The following is a 24,685-nucleotide window of genomic DNA, read 5'->3' as shown; positions in this document are numbered from 1 at the left end:
TGGATGTGCATGTATGCATGAGCTTTGAAGTTTAAACTTTTTTTTATCATCAACAATTTTTATTTATTTCATTTTAAACTTCAATAACAGAGCTTAAGGATAACTACATAAATAAATAGTTTAAAAAACAAACAAACAAAAACAAAACAACAACAAAACACAACAACAACAAAAAACAAAACAACAACAAAACAAAGGGAAGTTATCCTATTCTTTCTTCGCACACCAATCCCCACACCACCACTCTGTCATTACTCCTCTGTTCTTCAAGTTACAGAAAGCCAGCTTGTAAAGGGGACCAAATACAATCATTGCACTGTTAGTTCCTGCACACCATGGTTAAATAATCAAACCCGTGGTCTTCGACGCTCCTGTCGAAAAGCAGAGCGTCTCTGGAAGTCCACTGGGCTGGTTGTCCATCGGGAACACTTCAAAGAACTTCTTCACTTATATAATGAGTCAGTTAAAGAGGCCAGATCCTCTTACTTCAATAATCTCATAAATCGTCATAAAAATAACCCAAGAATTCTATTTGATACTATCAACAGTATTGTTTCTCCTCCAACTCAGCATGCTGTGTTACTTTCTGACGAAGACTGTAGCACTTTCCTCAATTACTTTGTAAATAAGGTGATGGACTTGAGATCCAAAATCTTTTCAAGTGCCTCCCCTTATGAAGATGCCCCTTGTTGTCCCGGGTCATTTACTTCTTTTTCTCCAATCACACTCAGTGACTTAATTGCAGTAATAGGTAAAATGAAATCCTCATCATGCTCCTTAGATATATTACCTCCCTCTGTCCTGTCTGGGACTCTCACCAGCATTGGTCCCACATTACTATCCATCATCAACAATTCACTGAGGCAAGGCTGTGTTCCGTCCTATTTTAAACATGCTGAGGTAACCCCTCTGTTAAAAAAACAGAATTTAGATCCTACCTCCCCTAGTAGTTATCGTCCTATTTCAAGATTGCCATTTATAAGTAAATTATTAGAAAAGATTGTAGAAAATCAGTTCAGGTCCTTACTATGCCGATTGCAGATCTTTGACCCTTTTCAGTCTGGCTTTCAAAAGCAGCACTCTACGGAGACCGCTCTCTTAAGGGTCTATAATGATCTACTAATGGCATCTGATGCAGGAAATTGTTCCGTGATCATTTTGCTTGATCTTAGCGCTGCCTTTGACACCATCGACCACAAAATCCTACTCAACAGGCTGAAGGTTCTGGCTGGTGTATCTGGAACTGCCTTAGACTGGTTTTCTTCCTACTTATCAGACAGGACTTTTTCTGTTAGGACTGATAGGTTCTCCTCTAACACTGCTGCCCTAACCTGCGGGGTTCCACAGGGTTCAGTATTGGGTCCATTATTATTTTCTTTTTATATGCTTCCTCTAGCTGGCATTATTCAGTCTTTTAGTGACCTGTCTTATCATTTCTATGCCGATGACATTCAGCTGTATATGTCCTTTAAGCCTCATCAGCTGGATAGGCTGTCCACCCTAGTCCAGTGCTTAACTCAGGTTTCTGACTGGCTTTCTAACAATTACCTTGTTTTAAACATGAACAAGACAGAGACCATGATCATAGCTCCTCCTGATCTATATTCTAAAATCAGTCAGGTTCTTGTCCCTTTCTGTTCTTCTGCTAAGCCAAATATTCGAAATCTTGGAGTAATACTTGACTCTTCTCTGGGCCTTGACTCACACGTAAAATCTCTGTCTCGTTCCTGTTTCTTTCATTTAAGGAATATTTCTAAATTGCGACATATGGTCTCCTTAGCTGAACTGGAAAAAATTGTCCATGCATTTGTGTCATCGCGTTTAGATTATTGTAATTCCCTGTTTACCAGCTTGGATAAATCATCTCTTTCTCGCCTCCAAGCTATACAAAACGCAGCAGCCAGACTACTAACTCGCTCTAGCAAGCGAGCTCACATCACTCCTATTTTATGTTCTTTACATTGGCTCCCAATAGATTTTAGAATTCGTTTTAAAATTATTGTTTTAACGTACAGGGCACTAAATGGCCAAGCCCCAGATTATTTATCCAAGCTTCTCACAAAATACACTACTGCTCGCTGTCTCCGCTCACAGACTCAGAGTTTGTTGGTTGCTCCCAGAACACGTCTGAAGACGAAAGGGGACAGAGCGTTTCAGTCTGTGGCACCAAGGCTGTGGAACAGTCTACCTCTACAACCACGTTTGGTTGACTCTGTGGAATCCTTTAAAAAACAGTTAAAAACTTTACTGTTTAAACAAGCTTTCTGTTGACCAATGCTTTTTACATTTTTATATTTTTAATTTACATTTAAACTCTATATTGTGTATATTGTGCATTTTGCTATTTATCGTACTGTTTATTTTAATCTCTGTGTGCAGCGCTTTGTGACTACCTGTCTATGAAAAGCGCTTAATAAATAAACTTACTTACTTACTTACAATCATATTGAGGCAATTTGTCTAATAAACCATAAGTCACTTTTTCGTAAGACGCCAACTTAGCCATTGTCTTTAGCCACTCTTCATAGGGAGGGGGGTTCTTTTTCCGCCAATGTCTTAGCAGGACCCGTTTGGCCGTAGTAAGAGCCAAAATAATCCATCTTTTTGTATAACTGGAAAAATCTCCATCAGAAAGTTCTGTGGTTATACCAAGTACGGACAGTTTTGGTGAGATACCAAATCTCCTTTTTAAAACACTGAAAATTACCTCCATTATATTTTCCCACCAATCCCGAAGTGCCGAACAGCTCCATAAGATATGTAAAATCGAAGCATTTTGACCATCACATCTCCAACATTCGTCCGTAGAGGCCAGGTTCCATTTATACAATTGTTGCGGTGTTCGATGCCACCTATGGATTATCTTAAGTTGAATAAATCTACTGCCTGTTTCTTTACACATAGTATTAACATTTTGAAAACATGAATCCCATTCAACTGAAGATATGTCCAATGCCATGTCCTGGGCCCAGTAGCCCTTAACTTTAAGGAGAGGGTCAGCTGACCGTTCTTGCAATAAGTGATAAATCTTAGCGTTGGTACCTTTACCCAAGGGTGATCTTGAGAGCAGGACTTCCATAGGGCTGCCCACAGGACAACTCAAGGGGGTTCCCAGCCACTTCGATAATGAACTATGTATTTGGACATATCTCCAGAATTGATTACGCTGCAACTTATATAACTCTACAATTTTATCAAAGCTTAAAAAACATTTAGTCCCACAGTCAAATAAATCTGATACATTAAGGATGCCTGCTTTACGCCACTGTAACCAGTCAACCGATGTCCCTCCAATTAAAATTCTTTTATTACTCCATAAGGTTGCCGAAGGTGATTTAATAAAGTCCCAGCGACCTGCCCTATGTAATTTAAACCACAATGTCTTTGCAATTATAGGATGGGTAGTTTTATGACTGGTATCAAACAGCTCCCTCCAAGGAGAAATACCGCCATTAACTTCCATCTCTATATGGGACCAGATGGGTTTAACTGGTGCAGTAGGTAACCAAGCTCTAAGTTGTTTCACGTTCATCACCCAATAATACCATTGGAAATTAGGCAATGAAAAACCTCCTTGTTTTGCACTCGCTTGAAGTTTCTTAATACTTAAACGATGCGGTGAGCTACCCCAAAGAAACTGCCGGATTAAAAAGTCTAGATCTTTGAAATACTTATCTGGAATGTGTAATGGAATATTAGATAAAATATAAAAGATCATGGGTGCAGTCATCATCTTAATACAACTAATTTTACCCCATATTGTGAGACGTACTCTGGACCATCTACCAAATTCCATTTTTATTCTTTCAAACATTGGCTCCATATTTGCTCGAACCATCTTAGTGTAATCCGAGGTAATTTGTATCCCCAAATACCTCAAACCATTCACGGACCACCGAAACTCCCACTGTTTAAATAAAGTATGGGGGCAGTGTCCTGACTTAGGCATTGCCTCTGATTTATCCCAGTTGACGCGATACCCTGAAAGCAGCGTAAAGCTTTCTATACATTCTAATAGGGCTGGAATTGACTTCCCAGGCTGGGTCATGAGTAACAACATATCATCTGCATATAATAGAAGCTTATGTTGACTATTACCCATCGAAATTTCAAATATATTTACATTATTTTTGTGCCAAAGGCTCTATAGCAATTACAAAAAGCCCGGGGCTAAGGGGACAACCCTGTCTTGTGGATCTCTGTAAAAGGAATAGGTCTGATATGAGCCCATTCGTCAATACTCGCGCTGAAGGCGAATCATATAATATCTTTATCCACCTAATAAAATTGTCACCAAAACCAAACTTTTATAATGTCTTAAACAGATAATCCCACTCAACACAATCAAAAGCTTTTGCAGCATCCAGCGATAGGGCCACTGTTGGATATACTGAATCATATACATAATTTTGCAAATTAACCAACCGCCTAATATTATCTGAACCATAGCGGTTTGGAACAAAACCAGATTGGTCTGCATGAATTATTTTCACCATTACTACTTTTAATCGACCCGCTAAGACCTTTGCCAAGATTTTTTGGTCAGAATTCAGCAAAGATATGGGGCGGTAACCACTTGGGTCTAAAGGGTCTTTCCCAGTTTTAAGAATAAATGTTATAAGTCCAGAGTGCATTGACTGAGGTAATGAGCCTACTTTGAACGCCTCATTATAAACATCGAGCAACAGGGGACTTAACATATCCTCAAATGCTCTATAGAAATCCAATGGTAACCCATCTAATCCTGGAGCTTTATTAAGTGGCATACTGTTAATTGCACGGGTAATCTCCTCCACTGTAATTGGAGCATCTATAATCTGCTGGTCAGTAGTAGAAAGCTGTGGCAGGTTTAAATCAGTAAAGAATGCTTCGAATTTCTGTTCATCTAAACTCCCTTGTGTAGAATAAAGATTATTGTAAAAGGCCCTGAATCCATCATTTATATGTCTAATAGAAGTTGAAATAACCCCATCTGATTGTCGTATGCCTGGGATATGGTTCATACTGTCTTTCTGTTTAAGACGGTATGCTAATAAACGACTCGGCTTTTCTCCCATTTCCCAATATGCTTGATTAATGCGAAATAAAGCGTATTCTGCCTTTCTGTTGTACAGTACATTCAACTTATATTTAACTTTAACAATTTTATTCAACGTAACTCTGTCTTTTGTGTGGGAATGTACTGCCTCAAGTGCCTTTAATTTGGCTTCTAACGTAATGATATTCTTGTTAGCTGCCTTCTTTTTAAAGGAAGCGTAAGAAATTATCCTCCCCCTTAAGTATGCCTTCATAGCATCCCACCAAGTAGCCAATGTAGTGTCCTCTCGATTATTTGTCTGTTTGTAAAATTGTATTTCATCTCTTATCAATTTAATAAACCCAGAGTCTTTAATTAAGGACACATTTAAATGCCATCTGCGGCTTTGAGGAATCTGTAAAATATTTCCAAGACATAGAAACATTGGCACATGGTCCGAGAATACTATATTACCAACACTTGAATCTATAGAGTTATTCACTAAGGCTTCAGAAATAAGAAAGTAGTCGATTCTAGTATAAACATTATGAGGCGGAGAGTAAAAGGAATATTCCCTGCCTTCTGGATGCATTGTCCGCCAAATATCATTCAGACCTAAATCTGAGGTCATCTGCCTTATGGCAACTACAGATTTACTCTCTGTGCCTCTCCTAGGAAGTGATCTATCTAGGTCTTGATCCAGTATTTGATTAAAATCTCCTCCTACCACTATTTGTGCACCTTCTAATTCCAAAAGATACTGTGACAGGTTATGAAAAAAGGCGAGTATGTCCGCATTAGGTGCATAGATATTGCATAAAATTATTGGTGTGTCCAGTAGTTGTCCATAAACCAATATAAATCTACCTTCCTTATCTGTTATTAATTTTGTTTCAGTAAAGCTAACTGCTTTATGAATCAGAACCGACACTCCCCTACTTTTACCAGTTCCAGGACTGGAAAAGACTTTACCTACCAAGGAACATTTAAGTTTTAAGGCTTCTGACTTGCACATGTGCATTTCTTGAATAAAGGCTATATCAACTCTTGATAACTTTAGATATGTTAACATTTTCTTCCTCTTAATCCCGTTATTCAACCCCTTAACATTCCAGCTGGCTATTTTGAAATCTGTCTGTCTATCCATGTTATATGTTGTCTCCTTGACCTGGAGACAACATATAAGATGACACCGCCGTGGACCTCAACCAGCAGGCTTTGTGTTACCTGTTTCTTTATACAGGAGCATGTAGGGGTGGACTGCCTTTTTATTTGATTACCCTTTTCTCATGCTGTTGTTAGTTAGGGAGATAAGACATTGTCATTTGGTTTTATTCTTTTCATAAATAAGTTTTGTACATCCTTTAGATACGGTCCCTTTTGTTTGTTGTTTTGGGGTCCACCCCGAAGCTATAGTTCGCTCCTTTCCTTTGTTAGAATTCAATCACTGTAAATAAATCACCATCAAAATTGTACTGGTTGTGTGATGTGCTGCTTGGGGTCAGACAGGGGTGGATCACCCTTATATTATGGTCTGGCCACCCCTAGAATGGCCATAACACTAACTAAAATGAAAATGAAAACTAGACTTATAACTGACTGGCTGGTGTCCTTACCAGTGACCTTGGGTCTGAACTGTGGGCTCCTCTTTCCAGGTGTTCGTACTGCCTGAGTGGGACCAAGATGTGCCGTCTTGCCTCTTTTGGGTTTTCTGCATGTTTCTGGCTCAACATGCAAGTATCCACTTCTTGACGTTCGCTGTTGGTTGCAGCCACTTGAGGTTTCTGGGCTCATTTGGGTTCTCAACACTGGGTGACTTTGATGGGAGTGAAAGCATCCTCACAACATAAATCACCACACTACCTGCTTTTGTTTCAGATTTTTTCTTTATCCTTGTTAACATGTTTGGGTACTGGGTTTGCCTGTAATGCATTTTGTGCTCCAAAAGCTGTTATTTTGTGCAGATGTGCTCCAAAAGCTGTTAGCATGACCTTTCTTATCATTAGATTGTGCCACACCAGCACCTGAGAGAAAAGCTTTGAGTTTGATTTTGTGTTTTGCAGGCACTCAGGAGAATAAGTCATGATGTTTCTTGTGTTTGTCATGTTAGTATCTCAGTGCTTGTCAATCACCAGTCAACAGTGTCACCACTGTGAACAACATCCTGCGACCGTTTGAGCCAAAACCTTCGAGAAGTCCCTGCAGCCGCTTCAAAACTCATCACTGAGCTCGATCTCTCTTTTAACACGCTGGAGACAACAATGAAAGATGACTTTCTTTCATATGCTGCTTTGAGGGCTTTGTTCGTGAACAACAACAGAATCAAAACCATCCATGAAGAGACATTTCACCCGCTGATTAATTTGGAGAAACTGGACTTCCACAAACCAGTTGGAGACTTTGTCTTCTGGATGGTTTCAGAACCTGATTTCTCTCCACTATTTCAATCTTTTGGGAAACAAATATACAACACTGGGTCCGGGAAACCTTTTCCTGCCACTGAGGAGCTTGAAGACCCTCCATTTTTGAGGAGCTTTCCTTCAGTCTGTCAGTGAAAGGGATTTTTTTTTTTAACCTTGAAACTGCCGTGACCCTGTCCAAAGACCAACTGGCCGGGTCAGTCATGGATATTCACAAATACCCCATAGTACTGGTGGAAAAGAAATATCGGGGGAAAATGCAAAGAGTAACAGCTGCGGTTAGCTGACGGCCATCATACCCCTTAAATCTGAACATTGATTGGTCGGGGTTTAGTAGCTCAATAGGACAGTATGTAGGCCTGCACACACCACCAACAGGGACACGTGGCGTTTGGGTTGCCCGTTCCAGCAATTCGCTACACAGAAGATAATGGCATTATGCAACTGGCCCTTTGATCAAATGATGTGAGCTGAGAGTCAAATAGTGCGCCCTGACATAGCACTGACATTTCCACATGTTGTAACGAGTAGGGACAGACCATGTTCAGTGTGTCGAGAGTATAGAGCCGCTGTATCTGTGCGCACCACCATCTTGCATTTTTTTGCATGTTTGGATGTGCGCCGATGGTGTGCGTCCAGTGGTGTCAGCTGGTGAACCAGCTGGTCATTCAAAAAGCGCCTTTATGCCCCTCACCATTAATGGAGGTCCCATTTGAGCGCATTGGCATGGACCTCATTTTATCGATGAGAAAAAGAAAGTCTTTAGTTCAGCTGTTGTTAACTGATCTTGACTTTGTTGATTAAACGTTGCAAACCTGCCTTCAGTGTGTCCTGTACATGAGGTCATTTAGTACACCACAGCACGGTGAGTTTTTTGAGCTGATGAAGTTCAGCCAAAACAGGAAACATGCAGCAGGAGACAGTAACTTGTTAAAATGTTATAAAAGGTACAATTAAAGATTTTCACCCTTTAATTGATCCAAGGATAAATGTCTAATTTGGTCAAAATTTTATAAGCCATTTCTGGAGAGACTGCAGTGGAAATGTTGTCACTTTTGGACTTTGCTACCTGCAGCTAAACATTTGCAGCTAAATCATTGATTTAAAAGCAGAAGCTGCAACTGATCGAGGGAATATTTGTCTGAAAACTTCAACTGAACTCCAAGGGTACCATTGCTCCAGCTTACCATCTTTACCTGAGTGAATCAGTTTGTTGAACAATCTAAATGATTCAGAAACTTCTGTGACATCAACTTAACTAAGGCTCATTACAAATTTCACAAAACACTGCTGAATACTTTTAATATTTTTTTATTAGTTATTTTTGTTTTTGTTGTTATTTTGATTTTAATAAAACAAAAAAAATAAAGAATTAAATAATTTCTTTATTTTTTAATTTAATTTATTTTACAAATAAATTAATAATAATATTAATAATAATAACAACAAATTAGTGATGTCAGCATTAACGTCATTAGTTAAAATGACGTTAACGCTGACAGCACTAATTTGTTGTTCCCAGAGAGCAAGCCAAACACTGGTCCAGAAAAGGACGATCTCTAGTAGTGGTGCACTACTAGTAGATTTTGTTTTAACCTCCTAGGACCTGGTGTCCACATATGTGGACATAACATTTTGGGTTGTCTAGACCAAAATACAAAATTTTGCTCTTCAAAAACCTGATATCCACTTATGAGGGAGGACATTACACTGCCACTGTTCAATCGAAATTTAAAATGAACGTCCTCATATGTGGATCTCATTGTTTTGAGAAACAAAAAAAAGATAGTCCGAATCTGATGTCTTTGTTTTTACATCGATCAGGTCCCAATCAACCCAAATGGCACAGAGAAATTAAAAATGCATGCCATGAAAGAGTTCAGGTCTTAGGATGTTAAAAATGTCCCTGCTGATGAGACCAGTGAATGTGGGGCGACGGTGGCAAGAAAAAACTCCCTCCTGGAGGAAGAAATCTTGGGAGGAACCAGGCTCTCTGGGAGGACCCTTCCTCCTGAGGGCAATACTTACCAGTACTTGTCCTCCAGTGTGCGATGGTGGGCTGGGACGACTGCTTTTCCTTCTCAGCATGATGATGACCTTAACTTCCTTCCTTCCTTCCATTTCCTGTTTCAGAACTGAGAATGAAGACAAAACTGGTTAACAAGGTAACAGGACATTTAAAAATTCTCTCACTTCAGGATGAGATGCTGTGTCTTCTTACGTTTCTCTTGTAAAACAGGATGTAGGCCGAGTGCTGCTGTTCCTCACAAGCTGCAGATCCAGTTGTGTGGAGCACCTGTGCGTCATTATAGGTGAGCCAGCGATCTGATGTAGAGTGCTGACTCTCCTCAGGATGGACAGAACTACAGATGTAGTGTCCTGAAATCACATTAAGACAAATGAATCCAACTTCTGGAAGTCAACTGATTCAAGCAAACAGTGATTTTGACTTAGTGCTTCTTAGAACATCAAAAGCTTTTGTGTGTGAGTCCTTCACTGAAAAGTAGCAAGTTTTCATTTTCTGTTTGTAACAAGTCTGTTGTTTTACCTGACTCTGTGCCTCCATAATGACTGATGATGCTGACAAGACTGTAACAGCCACCACCCTGAGAAGGAACAAATCCAAAGAGTGTTAGTTTCATAAAGTCTCACATCAGTGCCATAATTAAGCTGATTTGCTGAGGCTACGTCCACACGAATGCGTTTTCGTTTGAAAACACATCGTTTTCTCTCCGCTTTGACCTCCCGTCCACACTGAGACGGCGTTTTCCTCGAGGAAAAACACAGCATCTTGAAAACGCTCTCGAAAACGCATACATTTGAAAACGGAGCTGTCCCGTCGCAGTGTGGACACTCGAAAACGCAGACTTTCTAAAACGATGACGCATTTTAGTCATGTGATGCAGTCATGTGAGCAATTAAACAAAGATAGCCGAGTGCATTATACAGCAGTTGTTTTGATTGCTGTCAACTTTGACAGCCCTAAAAAAGATTAATATCAGTTTGTACATGCTCCGGATAGCTTTTCTTCAAATTCTGTAATTCTCACTCACTTTTGCGCATGCGCAGGACTGGAACGTAAGCGTTTTCGGCCGTTTCAATGCAGACGCACAACTATTTGAAAATGACTGAAAACGCTAGTGTGGACACGGAGTTTTCAAATCTATCCGGGCTAGTGTGGACGTAGCCTGAGACGTTCTGCAGTCTGTTTTTACCTGATTGGATGGCACCACCAAGTCCCTCTGCAGCCTGACGGGGTCATCCACCTTCTGAATCTTGTAGGTTTGTGTAAAGCCAAACCTCTTCAGATGCAAGATCAGAACTCTGGCAGAAAAGAAAAAAAACACAAACAAGGTAGAAAATAAGAAGAATGAGTGTCAAACACAAACAGAAGATGGGAGAAAACGACTGCTCAAGTATTGTCTCGAAAAACTCTGATATTTGATGCGCCACAGTTTGGAAACCTGGTCAGTCGATCAATTCTGATGTGACCTTACTCACCTTGGCAGTGTATCAAAAGACGACTTCAGTTCTGAGGCCGTCCCTCCACAATCACAGCGAAATTCTATTTCTTGTTCCTGAACAACAGCACAGAGAAAACAGGCTTTATGGTAGAAAGAAATCTCAACATATGCACACACACATACACACAAACACTAACAAAAAAGGTGTGTTAAGATCGCTGACACTACAACTCTATTGGAATTTGTGATCTTACCTTCAAGTATGTCTCTAACATGTTTATAACAGACCCCTCTGGAACCAGGTCAAGAGACAAGCTGGTGAATTCCTCTTGCTGTGACGATTGGTGACCGCAGCTACACATTTCAGGAGTAACGTAGTTAAAGTAAAGATCAGGTAGGTGGAAAAGAGGTATATGAAAATATTGCAACCAGCTCTGCGTTTCTGAAAGACAGGCTTACCTCTTGCATGTCCTCATGTTTTCCATTTTAAAAATGTGATGGTCTTCTACTGGGCAGGTATAACTTTGGCCCAGGAGAGCTGCGTTCCTCTCCAGGTGAGGTGCGAGCCTTTTGACCTCATTGAGGAACAATGTTAGGAATTCATGAGCGTCCTGAAAGAAAAGCAGAGAGATTTAAAACAGTACATCAAAATCAGAAGGTAAAGCAAAAAACGAAATGTCCAAATAGCTGACGCACTTTCTGTGCACTGCCGGTGTATTCAGGAGCTTGATTGCTGAATGCCTTCTTAAAAGCTCTTAGGTGGTGATCTTTAAGGCCATAATCTGTTGACTCATGACAGTCCCTGACATCAATGAGCCTTCTGTACAAAGGAAAGGGTAAACAGACATTTCTGCTGTTAGATCTCTTTGTTCTTCAGGTTTTTGAAGAAAGTAGAAGGTTGACGTAGCGCACCTTAAGAGCTGAGCTTCTGGATCTGTGCTCCACAAAACCTCCTGACGCCCGATGTCTCTTATGAACTCCTCGATGTTGAGGAGGCTCTGCAGGCAGGAGTTCATGTAGCAGGTGTTTCCGATGTTTGGAAACCTGACACACACGCACAACGTTTACAGTATCAGTGTAAAAGAATTCATTTTCTCCACTTTGACAAAGTGAGCTTTGGTCTTTGTGCACCACGTGTACTCACCCGAAGCAGTCTGTAGTCTCAGTTTGACTTTCTATTATTTTTCCACCGCATGCTACACTGCTCCAAAAAGGTAAAAACACGAACACAAAATTAGGAAAGATGTCAGGATGCTGAGCAGTGTATGTGCATGTATGCATGAGCTTTGAAGTTGAAACATTTTGGAGGACGTCTTTCTCTTACCTGTTAAACACATGCTCCCATCCACTCTCTTGGTCCAGAAGCTCCATAATCCAAGTGTCCCAACTCAGGTCTGCTGGGATCTTTTCCGTGGTGCTTCTTACCTGATATATATATAGGACATAGCTGTGTGCCTCATTGCTCTTAATTGCTCTCATTTAAATGCTTGATGACAGTGACTCTTTCCATAAAACATACCTTCCCGGATTTAAAAAGAGACCAGCGAGACCTTTTTTGTGTCTTCACAGTGTTGCTCTCTGCCTCTGCATCGCTGTCAGTTTGCTGCAGAGGACGAACAAACATAAGTTTATTAAAAAAGTAAAGTCACTTAAAATTAACAAGTACAATTTAAAGAGAATGTGCATTTCATATGTTTTGTGTAAATGCAAACCGAGGAACAGCAGAAGAAGTGTCTCCATTTTCTCTTCTTTTGACCATTTTCAGGGTTAGCTGGTGTGGCAGCAACAGAAGCATCCGGGATGCTGATGAGGACAAAAGTGTAAATGTTGTGGAAATTTATAAGAAGGAGTACATTTTGCTAATACAGATTGCTAATAAAAATGAATAACTGTAATGGAATACCAACATGAACAAAATCATGTATTTTATACATTTACACTCTACATTTTCAAACGCTAATCTCTGCATCCATATAAATAATAGACAAGACTAGAAGTAGTAAAAAAGATGCAAATACACAAGGTGGAAGAAAAATGCCAATAAAAGGGAAATAAAAGAGCTCCAACTAAAGCACTGCTATAAATATCTCCAGCAGCATTAAAGAGTGGCGCATTTCTTTACCTCTGATGAGACGTAGAAGGAATTTCCTTCTCTGCCACGTTTTGTTTGTGTAATTTCTGTTTAGAAACAAGAAAACCAACATCAGTAATGGCATAAAACAAACATACCAAGTGGGTCTCTCCATGAAAAGTGTCCAGTTAGAAAATTTGGTATTATTTCATATTATTTATCACTTTAGTGAGCTGTCAGCTCATGAAGCAGATATATAGGAATATCTTTAAATTAAATAAAAACAATTTATTCATGCTTTAAATTGAGTTTTAAAGTTTGTCCTATGAGATACAAAATCCTTCACTTGGTTCTGATCAAAATTCAGTTTTTACAGAAATCATCCATGAAGCTTCAAAAATGCTTATTCACCATAAAAAATATTTAGAGAAACATCCTGCAAGTCTCTTCGAACTTACCTTTCTGTGAAAAAAAAACGTTTAAACATCTTTGAACTTAATTTGAGGACATAGCTGTGTGCTAAATTGCTCTTAATTCTTCTCATTTAACTGTGATGAGTAAATGCTTGATGACAGTGACTCTTTCCATAAAACATACCTTCCAGAATTTAAAAAGAAACCAGCGACACTTTTTTTGTGTCTTCACAGTGTTGCTCTCTGCCTCTGCATCGCTGTCAGTTTGCTGCAGAGGACGAACAAACATACGTTTATTAAAAAAGTAAAGTCACTTTAAATTAACAAGTGCAATTTAAAGAGAATGTGCATTTCATATGTTTTGTGTAAAAGCAAACCGAGGAACAGCAGAGGTGTCTCCATTTTCTCTTCTTCTTTTGAACATTTTCAGCAACAGGAGCATCCGGGATGCTGATGAGGACAAAAGTGTAAATGTTATTTTTCAAAGTGGAAATTTTTAACAAGAAGTACATGCTGGAGATTGCAAATAAAAATGAATAACTGTAATGGAACAAAATCATGTATTTTGTACATTTACACTCTACATTTTCAAACGCTAATCTCTGAATCAATATAAATTATAAACAAGACAAGAAGTAGTAAAAAAGATGTAAATACAAAACACCAATAAAAGGGAAATAAAAGAGCTCCAACTAAAGCACTGCTATAAATATCTCCAGCAGCATTAAAGAGTGGCGCATTTCTTTACCTCTGATGAGACGTAGAAGGAATTTCCTTCTCTGCCACGTTTTGTTTGTGTGATTTCTGTTTAGAAACAAGAAAACCAACATCAGTAATGGCATAAAACAAAGTATATGGTATGAAAATACAAAATCCTTCATTTGGATTCAAAATTCAGTTTTTACAGAAATCATCCAAGAAGCTTCCTTAAAAGTTTCAAAAATGCTTGTTTACCATAAGAAAATATTCAGAGAAATGTGCTGCGAGTCTCTTCAAACTTACCTTTCTGTGAAAAAGAAGTTTAAACATCTTTGGACTTAATGCGATCGCAGCGAAAATCTCCTCAGCTTTGCAAAAGTTCAACTGAAAACAAGCAGTCCAAGGTTGTATATTTATAAACTTTCAGCATAGAATGTTCATACCCTGAACAGCAAACATCATCATTATGATGTATGGGGCTAATTTGCATATTTTGGAATGTATGCTCATTTGAACTGTGTGGTACTCGTCTCCAAGCAACTGCTACAAAAACAGGTCAAGTCAAGTGGCTTTTATTGTCATTTTAACCACGTGCAGAGGTACTGTACAGAGTGAAATGAGACAGCGTTCCTCCGAGACCCTGGTGCTATATATGACATATACGGACAAACCCAGGACTACATAAAGTGCAGTGTGCATAAACTGCAAAAATAAACAAGACAAAACAGTGCAAAACTAGACAGAACAGGACGATACAGACACAAGACAATGGAAATGTGCAAAATGCTGAGTATTGTGCAAAAGTAACTTGGTGTCTGTATGTATGTGTGTGTGTGTGAGATACTGCAGATAAGTGCTTGGTAGTGACGTGTGTGAAGGTGTGCGTGTGCCAGTGCAGTCACTGAGTGTTCAGGGGTCTGACGGCTTGTGGGAAGAAACTTTTCCGTAGTTTGGTAGCGAGGGCCCGGATGTTCTGGGACCTCTTTCCAGAAGGCAGCAGGGTGAAGAGTGTGTTTGAAGGCTGTGTGGGGTCCTCCAGCAAGCGGGTGTTATAAGGAGGGGAGAGGGGCTCCAATGATCTTCTCAGCTGCTCTCACAATCCGTTGTAGGGTACTGCGATCCAATGCGCTGCAGTTACCATACCAGACAGTGATGCAGCTACTTAGGATGCTCTCGTTAGTCCCACTGTAAAAGGTGGTGAGAATGGATGGTGGGAGATGGGCTTTCCTCAGCTTCTGCATGAAGTAGAGACGCTGCTGGGCCTTCTTGGTTATGGAGCTGGTGTTGAGGGAGCAGGAGAGGTTCTCCGCCAGGTGGACACCAAGAAATCTGGTCCTCTTCTTGACGACCTCCACAGAGGATCCATTGATCTTAAGTGGGCAGTGATCCCACTGTGCTCTCCTGAAGTCAACAATCTCTTTTGTTTTGTCCACGTTCAGAGACAGGTTGTTGACTCTACACCTCTACAGATGGCCCGCAGTGCAACCCTTCAGCTTCCTAGTAGATGCACCTATATACAAATTTAAAGACCTAGGAGACTTACGTCTCGTCACAGAGTTGTAGCATTCACAACATTTTCAGAAAACTTGACCTTTGAACTTGAGGTCAAGGTCACTGATATTCAAACTGACCCCAGAACTTTAGTAGATGCACCAATGGCATCAATTCAAAATCCTGCCCCTCGTTCTCGAATTATTGTCTTGACCAAGCTGAGTATACAATTATGAAACAATCATTTCCCATTTTATTTCACTATCTGTAACTACGACAAATAAACAGTATTTGGGACACAAGTCACTATTAAAGTGGTTAGTGAGACTCCACATCTGATAACAGTATAACACACTGCTTATTTATGTAAAATTGTCATCAATAAATGTGTTCAAAACAGAAGCTACACTGGCTTTAAAAGTTTTTGTTAACTCTGACTACCTGTCTGCTCTTACCTGTTTCTTTTGCTCTCTGCTGTCTTCATCCTCCATCCAACTCTACAGCTATTGTTAGGGATGACATGATGAAACTGAAGGGTGTCTGGGCACTGAAAAAAAGAAAGAAGAGAGATTGGATTAGGCTGCAGCTGGCGTGCCATTCTCTCACTTCAGGATGAGATGCTGTGTCTTCTTACGTTAATCTCGTAAAACAGGATGTAGGCTGAGTGCTGCTGTTCCTCACAAGCTGCAGATCCAGTTGTGTGCAGCACCTGTGCGTCATTATAGGTGAGCCAAGGATCTGATGTAGAGTGTGGACTCTCCTCAGGATGGACAGAACTACAGATGCAGCAGCTGTTTCCGATGTATGGAAACCTGACACACAAACACAAAGTTTACAGTATCAGTGTAAAATAATTCATTTTGTCCAGGTTGAGAAGGTGAGCTTTGGTCCTTGTGCACCACGTGTACTCACCTGAAGCCGTCTGTAGTCTGAATTTTATTTTCCATTATTTATCCACCGCCCAAATGTTTCACTACGCTACTGCAAAAAGGTAAAAACACAAACACACAATTAGACACTGAGCACTGGATGTGCATGTATGCATGAGCTTTGAAGTTTAAACTTTTTTTTTTATCATCAACAATTTTTATTTATTTCATTTTAAACTTCAATAACAGAGCTTAAGGATAACTACATAAATAAATAGTTTAAAAAACAAACAAACAAAAACAAAACAACAACAAAACACAACAACAACAAAAAACAAAACAACAACAAAACAAAGGGAAGTTATCCTATTCTTTCTTCGCACACCAATCCCCACACCACCACTCTGTCATTACTCCTCTGTTCTTCAAGTTACAGAAAGCCAGCTTGTAAAGGGGACCAAATACAATCATATTGAGGCAATTTGTCTAATAAACCATGAGTCACTTTTTCGTAAGACGCCAACTTAGCCATTGTCTTTAGCCACTCTTCATAGGGAGGGGGGTTCTTTTTCCGCCAATGTCTTAGCAGGACCCGTTTGGCCGTAGTAAGAGCCAAAATAATCCATCTTTTTGTATAACTGGAAAAATCTCCATCAGAAAGTTCTGTGGTTATACCAAGTATGGACAGTTTTGGTGAGATACCAAATCTCCTTTTTAAAACACTGAAAATTACCTCCATTATATTTTCCCACCAATCCCGAAGTGCCGAACAGCTCCATAAGATATGTAAAATCGAAGCATTTTGACCATCACATCTCCAACATTCGTCCGTAGAGGCCAGGTTCCATTTATACAATTGTTGCGGTGTTCGATGCCACCTATGGATTATCTTAAGTTGAATAAATCTACTGCCTGTTTCTTTACACATAGTATTAACATTTTGAAAACATGAATCCCATTCAACTGAAGATATGTCCAATGCCATGTCCTGGGCCCAGTAGCCCTTAACTTTAAGGAGAGGGTCAGCTGACCATTCTTGCAATAAGTGATAAATCTTAGCGTTGGTACCTTTACCCAAGGGTGATCTTGAGAGCAGGACTTCCACAGGGCTGCCCACAGGACAACTCAAGGGGGTTCCCAGCCACTTCGATAATGAACTATGTATTTGGACATATCTCCAGAATTGATTACGCTGCAACTTATATAACTCTACAATTTTATCAAAGCTTAAAAAACATTTCGTCCCACAGTCAAATAAATCTGATACATTAAGGATGCCTGCTTTATGCCACTGTAACCAGTCAACCGATGTCCCTCCAATTAAAATTCTTTTATTACTCCATAAGGTTGCCGAAGGTGATTTAATAAAGTCCGAGCGACCTGCCCTATGTAATTTAAACCACAATGTCTTTGCAATTATAGGATGGGTAGTTTTATGACTGGTATCAAACAGCTCCCTCCAAGGAGAAATACCGCCATTAACTTCCGTCTCTATATGGGACCAGATGGGTTTAACTGGTGCAGTAGGTAACCAAGCTCTAAGTTGTTTCACGTTCATCACCCAATAATACCATTGGAAATTAGGCAATGAAAAACCTCCTTGTTTTGCACTCGCTTGAAGTTTCTTAATACTTAAACGATGCGGTGAGCTACCCCAAAGAAACTGCCGGATTAAAAAGTCTAGATCTTTGAAATACTTATCTGGAATGTGTAATGGAATATTAGATAAAATATAAAAGATCATGGGTGCAGTCATCATCTTAATACAACTAATTTTACCCCATATTGTGAGACGTACTCTGGACCATCTACCAAATTCCATTTTTATTCTTTCAAACATTGGCTCCATATTTGCTCGAACCATCTTAGTGTAATCCGAGGTAATTTGTATCCCCAAATACCTCAAACCATTCACGGACCACCGAAACTCCCACTGTTTAAATAAAGTATGGGGGCAGTGTCCTGACTTAGGCATTGCCTCTGATTTATCCCAGTTGACGCGATACCCTGAAAGCAGCGTAAAGCTTTCTATACATTCTAATAGGGCTGGAATTGACTTCCCAGGCTGGGTCATGAGTAACAACATATCATCTGCATATAATAGAAGCTTATGTTGACTATTACCCATCGAAATTTCAAATATATTTACATTATTTTTGTGCCAAAGGCTCTATAGCAATTACAAAAAGCCCGGGGCTAAGGGGACAACCCTGTCTTGTGGATCTCTGTAAAAGGAATAGGTCTGATATGAGCCCATTCGTCAATACTCGCGCTGAAGGCGAATCATATAATATCTTTATCCACCTAATAAAATTGTCACCAAAACCAAACTTTTATAATGTCTTAAACAGATAATCCCACTCAACACAATCAAAAGCTTTTGCAGCATCCAGCGATAGGGCCACTGTTGGATATACTGAATCATATACATAATTTTGCAAATTAACCAACCGCCTAATATTATCTGAACCATAGCGGTTTGGAACAAAACCAGATTGGTCTGCATGAATTATTTTCACCATTACTACTTTTAATCGACCCGCTAAGACCTTTGCCAAGAAATCTGGTCCTCTTCTTGACGACCTCCACAGAGGATCCATTGATCTTAAGTGGGCAGTGATCCCACTGTGCTCTCCTGAAGTCAACAATCTCTTTTGTTTTGTCCACGTTCAGAGACAGGTTGTTGACTCTACACCTCTACAGATGGCCCGCAGTGCAACCCTTCAGCTTCCTAGTAGATGCACCTATATACAAATTTAAAGACCTAGGAGACTTACGTCTCGTCACAGAGTTGTAGCATTCACAAGATTTTCAGAAAACTTGACCTTTGAACTTGAGGTCAAGGTCACTGATATTCAAACTGACCCCAGAACTTTAGTAGATGCACCAATGGCATCAATTCAAAATCCTGCCCCTCGTTCTCGAATTATTGTCTTGACCAAGCTGAGTATACAATTATGAAACAATCATTTCCCATTTTATTTTATTCCCATTTACAATTTTTATTTATTGTGTGGATGCTTTAAGCATCCACACTATTGAGTTCCTCTTGGGACTTCCGTACACTTTTTTGGCATTTACTACTTCCACAATTTTCAGCCGATTTTCACCGTTCAAATTTTAAACTATTCTGCTATTTCTGCTAATGTGTGCTATGTCTTTTGGTATTTTTCACTATTATACTTTTTAAAATATTAAGCTTAATTTGTCCCATTGAAATGAATGGGAAACTTCTGCAATTCTGCTAAAATTTGCTTGTTTTTGAAACTTAACTACTTCCTCATATTTTCACGTAGAACAACCATTCAAACTTTAAAATGTTCTCAAATTATTGGGCTATTCAGGTATAAATCAGCTTTTTCAAATCTTTTACCGTTTTACTTTTATGCCTCTTAAAGTTTTCAGTTGCAAAATTGTGATTTTTCACAAAATACATGCGTTGTTATGGTTGCTATGCACTTGGCTTCCAGTGTGCCACTGAAGGTTTTGCAGTCTTCTCTTCATGTCCGAACAACTTCTTGCTACTTGCTCAATTTTCACTCAACTTCCACAAATTATACATCAAAACGTAGGTATTTTTGCTGGCTGTCCGAAAATGTCACTATCATTGTTGTGGGATTTATAGAATTTTGGCAAATCTCCTCAGACCAACACAAAGTCGCAAAACTCTCCATAGAAAGTCAATGGAGAGCTTGTTCAAAATCACCGCTTGATTTCTGTAATGAGAGGCATATTCGAATCGTCATATCTCCTTAACGAAGCAAAGTTAAGACATAAGGCTTGTCCCAGTATATCTTCAGACACTCCTGACGCTCACAATTCAAGAATTATTTTCTCACCTATTACCGTTCTGAAATGAGTTAGACTTGTTTGAGGGTAGGAAATTCGTCCTTCGCTCAGATTTCTTCAGATTTCAAACTCTGGAAATGAACCACTTTTTTCTCTCGTCATATCTTTTTAATGGATTTCCACAGAGACCTGAAAATTTCCATGATTGTTCACCAAAGCCTGCTGTCTCTTACGGTGAAAGAATGATATTGATACTCCAAATAGATTTAGAGTTAGAAAGCGTTGTTTGAGGGCAAGTCAAGGCAGTTTTTGCTTTGCTCTACTCAGTTATGGTGCATTAGAAGTCAAATATCTTTAATAATTCATATTTTAATGATAAATTGTCAACACTTTAAGATTCCCCCATCTCTTCTGAACAAAACGGTGTAAGAATGACCGTTCTAGCCCCTACGGTTAGGAAATTATGGTCATTTGTTTGAGGGGAGTCGTCATTATGAGAAATAGACTGCAAAAATCCTGTGTCTCTCTGTGCTGCGTGCACCTGTTTTGGCGGGAAAAAGTGCACAGGCTCTCTGATTGGTGGATTCAAATTCAGCAGCTCCCAGGCTGCTTGACTGGGCTAGAAACTTACTTCTCTCTCCCTGTGTGTGTGTGTGTGTGTGTGTGACAGAGAGAGAGAGAGAGAGAGAGAGAAAGCCTTTTTATGGGATGATCTCATTGTAAGATTTAAATTCAATATATTTAGACTGGTTGACTGAATTGGATCTTGTGTGTGTGTGTGTGTGTGTGTGTGTGTGTGTGTGTGTGTGTGTGTGTGTGTGTGTGTGTGCGTGTGTGTGTGACAGAGAGAGAGACCCTCTTTAGGGCAGCATCTCATTATTGGAAAAACGTATAATATATTCAGACTGGTTGACTGGCATAGACCCTCCGTGTGTCTCTCTCTCTGTGCATTTGTGTATACATATTTGATTTTGTGTGTATCTGTTGGCTGTTCCTTCTTGTTTTTTAAATGTATTTTTATTTCTTTATTTTTTTTTCACAGGTGAACAACAATTAGTTTTGAGGGAACTTAACCATGTTCCGTTTTTTTTTCAGCTTGTCATCTTACTTTTCCAGTATTTTCACTTAAGTTATTACTATTCTGCTCAATCATAGTATTTGTTCTAAATCATTGTTATTATGCTATATTGTAGTATTTCTGCTAAATCATACTATTTCTACTATATTATATTTTTCTTTCTAAATATAGCATTTCTGCTATATAATTGTATTTCTGCTATGTTATAATATTTGTGCTAAACCAGAGTATTTGTGCTGAAACATAGTATTTCTGCCAAATGATAGTATTTCTGTCAAATTATAGTATTTGTGCTAAAACATTGTATTAATTTAAAATTACAATATTCATAGTTCATCACAGTGTCTCTGGTAAATCACAGTATTTCTGCTCTGTTGTACTATTTTTCTAAATCATAGTGTTTCTGTAATGCTTAAGTATTTTTGGCTAAATATATTCTTTCTGTTATCTTATACTATTTCTCCTAAATTCTTGTATTTTTGAGAAGTTATCATGTTTCTGGTAAGTTACAATATTTCTGCTAAGTTCTGCTATGCTATTGCATTTCTGCCAAGTATTATGTTTCCTCTAAGATATTGCAGTTCTGCTAAGTTATTCCATTTTAGCAAAGTTCCTTTGCTTCTGCAAAGTTTTTACAATTTCTGCAACTTTTCAGCTTTTTCAGCTAGTTTTTGCATACAGCTTCAGCTTTAAAGCATCCAAACTGCATTTTCACAGGAAATGCAAATTTTTCTAGTTTCATTTTAAACTTCAATAACAGAGCTTAAGGATAACTACATAAATAAATAGTTTAAAAAACAAACAAACAAAAACAAAACAACAACAAAACACAACAACAACAAAAAACAAAACAACAGCAAAACAAAGGGAAGTTATCCTATTCTTTCTTCGCACACCAATCCCCACACCACCACTCTGTCATTACTCCTCTGTTCTTCAAGTTACAGAAAGCCAGCTTGTAAAGGGGGACCAAATACAATCGTATTGAGGCAATTTGTCTAATAAACCATAAGTCACTTTTTCGTAAGACGCCAACTTAGCCATTGTCTTTAGCCACTCTTCATAGGGAGGGGGGGTTCTTTTTCCGCCAATGTCTTAGCAGGACCCGTTTGGCCGTAGTAAGAGCCAAAATAATCCATCTTTTTGTATAACTGGAAAAATCTCCATCAGAAAGTTCTGTGGTTATACCAAGTATGGACAGTTTTGGTGAGATACCAAATCTCCTTTTTAAAACACTGAAAATTACCTCCATTATATTTTCCCACCAATCCCGAAGTGCCGAACAGCTCCATAAGATATGTAAAATCGAAGCATTTTGACCATCACATCTCCAACATTCGTCCGTAGAGGCCAGGTTCCATTTATACAATTGTTGCGGTGTTCGATGCCACCTATGGATTATCTTAAGTTGAATAAATCTACTGCCTGTTTCTTTACACATAGTATTAACATTTTGAAAACATGAATCCCATTCAACTGAAGATATGTCCAATGCCATGTCCTGGGCCCAGTAGCCCTTAACTTTAAGGAGAGGGTCAGCTGACCGTTCTTGCAATAGGGCTGCCACAAACGATTATTTTGATAGTCGACTAGTCACCGATTATTTTTGCGATTAGTCGACTAATCAGATCATGCATCCATTGGATGTACAGCGTACAGCTTATTGCACCAGCAGCATCTGCTCTTATATAACTATCATTAGCTTACAGCTTTAAGTGTTTAAGGTTTGTGCTAACTAAAAATAAAGACAAGATGATAGTTTATTAAATTTTAATGAAATTTGCAGATTGTTTCGGTGAAGTTTAATAAACTCCTTGCTGTCTAAAATATAACAGGACACCGGAGTAAATTCTCGAGCATCTCACACTTCTGATAATCAGCTGTCTGCTTGACGTTTATTCAGCTGTGTAAAAACTATAACTTTAATCTCAGCCAAACCGATTTACTCAGGAACAAATAAAATACTGAAAAAAGCCAAACAGTAACATTTTTAAGTTATCTAAGTGACTCATATATCATGTTTAACCTGAGTAGCGAAAGACGGCGGTGGGTTTGAAAACGATTTGCCGGGAGTCCGGTGTTCTCACGGGCTCTGGTGAGCCGTGCCCCCAGCTACCTATCGAGCTAGTGTGTAACAGACGTCTCCGAAAACGTCGGAGCGCTTTTGAAAATATGTGGTGTCTTGATAAACTGAGCAGATATTTGAGGTTTACACAGCTACATTCTCACCTGAAAATATGTTAAACGTTTATTTTGTGACCCAGAAAGAATAATAAGAGTAATATTAAAACTAACTAGCTGCCGCCATTGTTGTAAACTGAGCTGGGCTGCGCTATGAATTCTGGGACACAGCTTCTTCTTCTTCTTCGGGGTTTAACGGCAGCTGGCACCCTTGTACATGCAGTGCTGCAATCTTCTGTTTCAGTCCGTTATTACACTCTTAAATCCTACTACTTATTCCTGCGTCTTTTGGGATCTTACAAAGCTTCAAACGACGCGTCGACTATTAAATCAATCGTCGACGATTTTGATAGTCGACGTAATCGTGACTAGTCGACTAATCGTGGCAGCCCTATCTTGCAATAAGTGATAAATCTTAGCGTTGGTACCTTTACCGAAGGGTGATCTTGAGAGCAGGACTTCCATAGGGCTGCCCACAGGACAACTCAAGGGGGTTCCCAGCCACTTCGATAATGAACTATGTATTTGGACATATCTCCAGAATTGATTACGCTGCAACTTATATAACTCTACAATTTTATCAAAGCTTAAAAAACATTTAGTCCCACAGTCAAATAAATCTGATACATTAAGGATGCCTGCTTTACGCCACTGTAACCAGTCAACCGATGTCCCTCCAATTAAAATTCTTTTATTACTCCATAAGGTTGCCGAAGGTGATTTAATAAAGTCCCAGCGACCTGCCCTATGTAATTTAAACCACAATGTCTTTGCAATTATAGGATGGGTAGTTTTATGACTGGTATCAAACAGCTCCCTCCAAGGAGAAATACCGCCATTAACTTCCGTCTCTATATGGGACCAGATGGGTTTAACTGGTGCAGTAGGTAACCAAGCTCTAAGTTGTTTCACGTTCATCACCCAATAATACCATTGGAAATTAGGCAATGAAAAACCTCCTTGTTTTGCACTCGCTTGAAGTTTCTTAATACTTAAACGATGCGGTGAGCTACCCCAAAGTAACTGCCGGATTAAAAAGTCTAGATCTTTGAAATACTTATCTGGAATGTGTAATGGAATATTAGATAAAATATAAAAGATCATGGGTGCAGTCATCATCTTAATACAACTAATTTTACCCCATATTGTGAGACGTACTCTGGACCATCTACCAAATTCCATTTTTATTCTTT

General features: G+C 39.2%; 1 protein-coding gene across 2 annotated transcripts; it reads right to left on the bottom strand.

Moving 5' to 3' along the window:
- Positions 1-8,927: 8,927 nt before the first annotated feature.
- LOC146382221 (ubiquitin carboxyl-terminal hydrolase 37-like) lies at positions 8,928-23,693 on the bottom strand. Of its 2 annotated transcripts, XM_084932697.1 has the most exons (20): positions 17,178-17,451; positions 16,488-16,556; positions 16,210-16,387; positions 16,031-16,122; positions 14,134-14,468; positions 13,763-13,835; positions 13,570-13,653; positions 13,024-13,079; positions 12,614-12,704; positions 12,226-12,504; positions 12,046-12,102; positions 11,814-11,945; positions 11,598-11,721; positions 11,361-11,512; positions 11,156-11,255; positions 10,939-11,015; positions 10,653-10,761; positions 9,986-10,043; positions 9,659-9,816; positions 8,928-9,572 (listed from the first exon to the last, which is right to left on the bottom strand). In XM_084932697.1, exons 10-20 carry the CDS (start codon positions 12,378-12,380, stop codon positions 9,567-9,569), a joined length of 1,128 nt encoding a protein of 375 aa, XP_084788823.1. In that variant the 5' UTR covers positions 12,381-12,504; positions 12,614-12,704; positions 13,024-13,079; positions 13,570-13,653; positions 13,763-13,835; positions 14,134-14,468; positions 16,031-16,122; positions 16,210-16,387; positions 16,488-16,556; positions 17,178-17,451; the 3' UTR covers positions 8,928-9,566. The 2 variants fall into 2 exon arrangements, with proteins under 2 accessions (XP_084788823.1, XP_084788824.1); XM_084932698.1 differs by lacking the exon at positions 17,178-17,451 and adding an exon at positions 23,541-23,693 and having other exon boundaries at positions 13,570-13,835.
- Between the last annotated feature and the right edge of the window lie 992 nt (positions 23,694-24,685).

The sequence above is a fragment of the Perissodus microlepis genome, chromosome 7 (assembly GCF_051167445.1).
Source record: "Perissodus microlepis isolate ML-2025 ecotype Zambia chromosome 7, ASM5116744v1, whole genome shotgun sequence".
NCBI classification, from domain to species: domain Eukaryota; kingdom Metazoa; phylum Chordata; class Actinopteri; order Cichliformes; family Cichlidae; genus Perissodus; species Perissodus microlepis.
The sequence above is the reverse complement of the archived record's forward strand: the minus strand, read 5'-3'. Positions and strand labels throughout refer to the sequence as shown.

Excerpts from the sequence above, each read along its gene's own strand:
- LOC146382221 (XM_084932698.1), bottom strand. The coding sequence starts at position 12,380 with ATGAGAGCAATTAAGAGCAATGAGGCACACAGCTATGTCCTATATATA. Across the intron at positions 11,946-12,045 it reads GAGACTACAGACTGCTTCGG|GTTTCCAAACATCGGAAACA; the intron begins GTGAGTACACGT and ends CGTGTGTGTCAG. Across the intron at positions 9,817-9,985 it reads TTATGGAGGCACAGAGTCAG|GACACTACATCTGTAGTTCT; the intron begins GTAAAACAACAG and ends ATGTGATTTCAG.